The sequence below is a fragment of the Pundamilia nyererei genome, unplaced genomic scaffold, assembly GCF_000239375.1.
Source record: "Pundamilia nyererei isolate P.nyererei 1_Seehausen unplaced genomic scaffold, PunNye1.0 scaffold00287, whole genome shotgun sequence".
In the NCBI taxonomy this organism is placed as follows: domain Eukaryota; kingdom Metazoa; phylum Chordata; class Actinopteri; order Cichliformes; family Cichlidae; genus Pundamilia; species Pundamilia nyererei.
Genome location: NW_005187688.1, coordinates 348,546 through 353,037, shown reverse-complemented (window position 1 = coordinate 353,037; position 4,492 = coordinate 348,546). Strand labels below are relative to the sequence as shown.

Genomic DNA, 4,492 nt, shown 5'->3' with positions numbered 1-4,492 from the left:
TCCTTTTGTCCCTCTGTGGGGGGAAACTCCCACTAGGTTTATATCTGGGACTCCCCACGATTTGACCTTAGAACTGAAGAAGCTTCTTGGATGAGAGGTGAAACATCTTCAAGCTACTTAAAGAAGTCCAGACGCTTTTCTTTGCAAGCTCCTTTGACTACGATGACCTGGATGAGTCTTCACAGACTTTAAGGCTGTAAACCACAAAAATATTTAAGGAAAGTAACTCTGAATTAGTGTGCAGACATTTTAACTTTGTTATCAGCAAAGTCCTTAATGGGTGTAATACCTGCACCTTTGTAAAGTGACCATCAGAGTTCAAAGTAGAGGAAGGCAACAAATCAGTGATGATCTTGACTGGTGTAAAAGTCTCTCACAGCTGACACACGGACCCTGCTCGACAGGCTGCACTCATCTGGCATGGGGTTAGCAACTAGCCTTCACTCAGCGACTGAGTTTTCACTGTAGCAGTCCCCCAGACCAAGGAAGATTTCCACTTCAAGATTCATTCAGAATCTAACAGTGCTGAGGTGTGCCAATACACTGTGAAAACTAAACAGAAATACAAAATACATCTTTTAGTTCCAAGGGCTGCAATGTGTTAATGTCGCGAGAGTTCGGTATCACGCTGCTTCGCGCTTCATTGAGAGCTGCCTACCGGCACATGTGCACCACAAAATGCGGTCTGAGCTTGAAGTGCAGCTTGCCACTAACTAAGCGACAGAGCCCTCTACTGGACACTAGCTGTAGCTGTACAGGCTTATATTAATAAACGAAAAACAGACCTTTACACATATTCCATTCAAAGCCATAACCTGCTGATATTTTTTATAAACTGTTTGATTAACACACATCTGAACATCACATTGTAAACACACTCACACGCAGAGAGACAGAGCTCAATAATTAAAAACGTGTGCAGCAGCTTTTGGTCTTTTATAAATAAAACAGATGCACAAACTCCTTTTAGGTTTCAAATTAACAATCAAATAAAATCCATCTCAAAACATGTTTCTTCTCTATTTCAGTATCATGACAGGCAGCTTTAAACTCAGTAAGTAGGGAGTTGAATTACTATAACAAATCTAGTGTTATGGTTTTTAATTATGAGGTTTTTTTCTCCTAAATTCCTTTTTAAAAAGTAGTTGTCACATTCATGTTTCAGTTTCAGAATTAACTGTGTGTTACAAGTGGTTTGAGGAGGATTTCATTATCATCTGCTGTTCACAGCATATATCTCAGCTATAAATAAGACACATACACAAGCCAACATTACAGTGACTGATGTGTATGGTAGCACTACAATAACCACTGTCTGATGTTTACTCTCTTCTACTTGGAAATTCTTGTACTACTGTGACTTTTATGTGCGTATCTTTCATGTCATCTTGCGTGCGTTAAAGATGGGTGATGGCTGCCTTCTTGATCCAGCATTAAAAAGAATAGAAAAGAAATATACTGGTGGTGGTCAGAGGGCCCGGTGGTGCCAGTGTCCGGCAGCCTCGCCTCTGTCAGTGCGCCCCAGGGCAGCTGTGGCAACAATGTAGCTGCCATCACCAGTGTGTGAATGTGTGTGTGAATGGGTGGATGACTGAATGTAGTGTAAAGCGCTTTGGGGTCCTATGGACTAGAAAAGCGCTATACAAATGCAGGCCAGGTCATTTACTCACTTCACCTTTAGGAAAATCTAAATTATCTAATGAATCGTGGTACTGAGCTAATCCAAAAGTAATAGATTGAGTTCAAAATTTAAATTATTTTAAAATTAATTTAAAATTTGCACAATGACATGTCATTTTTCTTTGCCTCATATTCCTGCATTTCTTTTCCCTTTTCAGTTACATGCCTTTCACGATAGCTGGATCTCGCTCCTTGTTGCTCTGAGTCGTCAGCTTCTTCAGCAGGGTTACACATTTAGTTACTGTAATGTGTATGTTGCTCTATGTGATAACGTCTGCACTTAAATTTAAGTGAGTGTTACTTTAACTTTTGGAAACAATGCTCACATCAGACGTTTACACCATGTAAATAAACAGATTAGCACCCACATATTTGACAACATGTAACTGTAAATACTGCTGATATACCACAACGTTACTTTCAAGAAGAATAAACCCATTTTAATTTTTTCACTTACATTTTGAACAGATGCAAAACTTGAAAACCTGAGACGTTTAAGATCCACAAATGAATTACAAAAATAAGAAGGAGTTGAAAACACCACGAGGAGCTTTAGGGTTATTTTTGAAAAAGACTAAATTAATTGAATAATAGGCAGCAGAACTGAATCAAATGAAAGCATTACAATAAACTAATAAAGACATGTGGCCAGAGACAAAGGAAAGGGGATGGGGGCACTCATGCAAAAACAGTATATGCACATGGTTGCACATTTTTCATGTACACACAATTCCACCAAACTATCACTACTGACTGGCCTTTAAGATCTTTTCAGTCAGGAGAGAATCCTGAAATTGTTTGTTTATGCTTATAGACAGTGAGGTGGAGTCCGCTCCTGAAGCTTCTCTCCTACTGGAGGGAGAAAACACTGACGATAAACCAAAACAATCTGCAGCAAGAACCAGAACAATCCCGAACACCAACAGGTACGAGTTTTCATGCTTACAGTACCAATCAGATTATCTCTGTCTACACAGGTGTTTCCACGGTAACACTTCTAGGAAAATATTATGCGTCAGTGGTGACTGGTGGTAACAACATTTTGGGGTTGGAACTGGGTCAATAAAAGAAGATGTTATGAACCCGACAATGGGGGAAATAATCCTTTCCTCTCCCAGTGAATTGATAAGTTAGCTCTCTGAGAAAGAAACGAGCAGTCTCTAATTTTATGGTAGTTTCATTGTATAACATAAAAGTTGGTATGCACAGCGGTACAGTGTTTCTTGTAGTTGGTCACCAGGTTTGCCTCCATCTCAGGAGGGGTTTTAGCCGACTCCTCGCTCTACAGATACTCTCTCCTGTAGACTTCTTGAAAGCTGCTCTGCAACTCGAAGCTTCAGCTCCGCCACAAACCTTCATGTGGTGGGTGGGAGGTATTGTCCAGCATTGTTCTTATACTGGACAACATTGCCCTCTGCAGCACCGCTGTTGGAGAGTCCAGCTCCACACTCCAAAGGGTTACTGTCCTTAAGGATCCGTTTTTTTGAGTATCTTAGTGACCCTCAACGTGCTGCCCAGCTTGCAACAGCACAGAGGATAGCACTGGAGTCTTTTAGCCTCCATTTCAAGATTGATCAAAGACGTCCTACCAACAGTTAATCTTAAATATGATCAGCCTCTCCATGCTATCAGCTACGTACCACGGGCTTTCAAGCTGGCAGTAGTTAAACCATTACCTAAAAACCCATCGCTGGACTCAGGTCTCTTAGCTAATTATAGTCTTACTTTACATTTATTTTTTTGGAGTTTTGGTTGATGTCCTTCTCCATCAAAATTAAAATACTATAAAAATTGAAAATTTTTAAGTTTTTGGAAGTAAGCCAACTTAAAAATTCAGCAGGTGATCAAATAATTATTTCCTTCACTGTAATATTTAATTGTAGAAACAATAGCCAACTAGAGAAGTAACCGTGTGCCTAAATACACCTGAACTGTGTTTCTCTACTAGCAATAACCTCATTTGTCTCTGACTCTCTTTCCATAGGTCCAAACTGAATACTCGCATTCAGGATAGTGAAGCGAAACCCCAGAGCTTCCAGGTAATCGCATCCACAATTCGCTGGTAGTCTACTAGATGTGTTTCTTTTAATGTACTGAGAAATGTGAGTGATGGTATTTCATATTTTCAGTTGTGCGTAAACTGGACAATTGTCTTAACCCTGATGGGAACACATGCTCTAATAACACGTGCTATTGTTTATCTGGCTCATAGATTGCCATTAATATCACAGAGGCCAGACAGCTTGTGGGGGAAAACATTGACCCGAGCATAGTGATAGAGATTGGTGATGAGAAGAAACAGACATCAGTCAAGGAAGGAACCAATGCTCCTTTTTACAATGAGGTAAAAAAGAAAAAGAAACAAAAAGAACCCATTTGAACCAGCTGTGCTTCAGTACAATAGTTTACTGTGCATTAACACAATCTGTCACCCTGTCCTGTCATTTCTTTCCATCAGTATTTCGTGTTTGACTTTTTTGCCCTCAAAGATGTCTTCTTCGACAAAGTGATCAAGCTGACGGTGGGTAAAGACTGCAGCGATACGTTTCTGGCATCCCTAAACGATTGGTTCAAAAATCCACAGTTTAGCTTTTAAGTCATTTTAATTCTGCCTTCATTCTCTCTCCAGGTTTTACACTCTAAAATGCTGAGGAGTTTCTCTGTCGGATCCTTTAAGTTAGATGTGTGGACAGTCTACAAACAGCCAGGTATCCTAAATTTTTAATATGCAATATGTTGCCAAACGTATCATACACACCAGTCCAAATAACGGAATTCAGTTATCAGCATGGAGACTGCAAACATTAGAAAA

General features: G+C 39.9%; 1 protein-coding gene across 1 annotated transcript in view; it reads left to right on the top strand.

Moving 5' to 3' along the window:
• The first annotated feature begins 1,032 nt into the window (after nucleotides 1–1,032).
• The window catches only part of LOC102213160 (fer-1-like protein 6), a 21,226-nt gene continuing 17,766 nt past the window's right edge, over nucleotides 1,033–4,492 (top strand). The window contains exons 1-6 of the mRNA XM_005750795.1: nucleotides 1,033–1,054; nucleotides 2,495–2,606; nucleotides 3,665–3,719; nucleotides 3,893–4,024; nucleotides 4,139–4,201; nucleotides 4,310–4,388. Coding sequence (XP_005750852.1) covers nucleotides 1,033–1,054; nucleotides 2,495–2,606; nucleotides 3,665–3,719; nucleotides 3,893–4,024; nucleotides 4,139–4,201; nucleotides 4,310–4,388 — 463 coding nt within the window. The remainder of the gene's footprint in view (nucleotides 1,055–2,494; nucleotides 2,607–3,664; nucleotides 3,720–3,892; nucleotides 4,025–4,138; nucleotides 4,202–4,309; nucleotides 4,389–4,492) is intronic.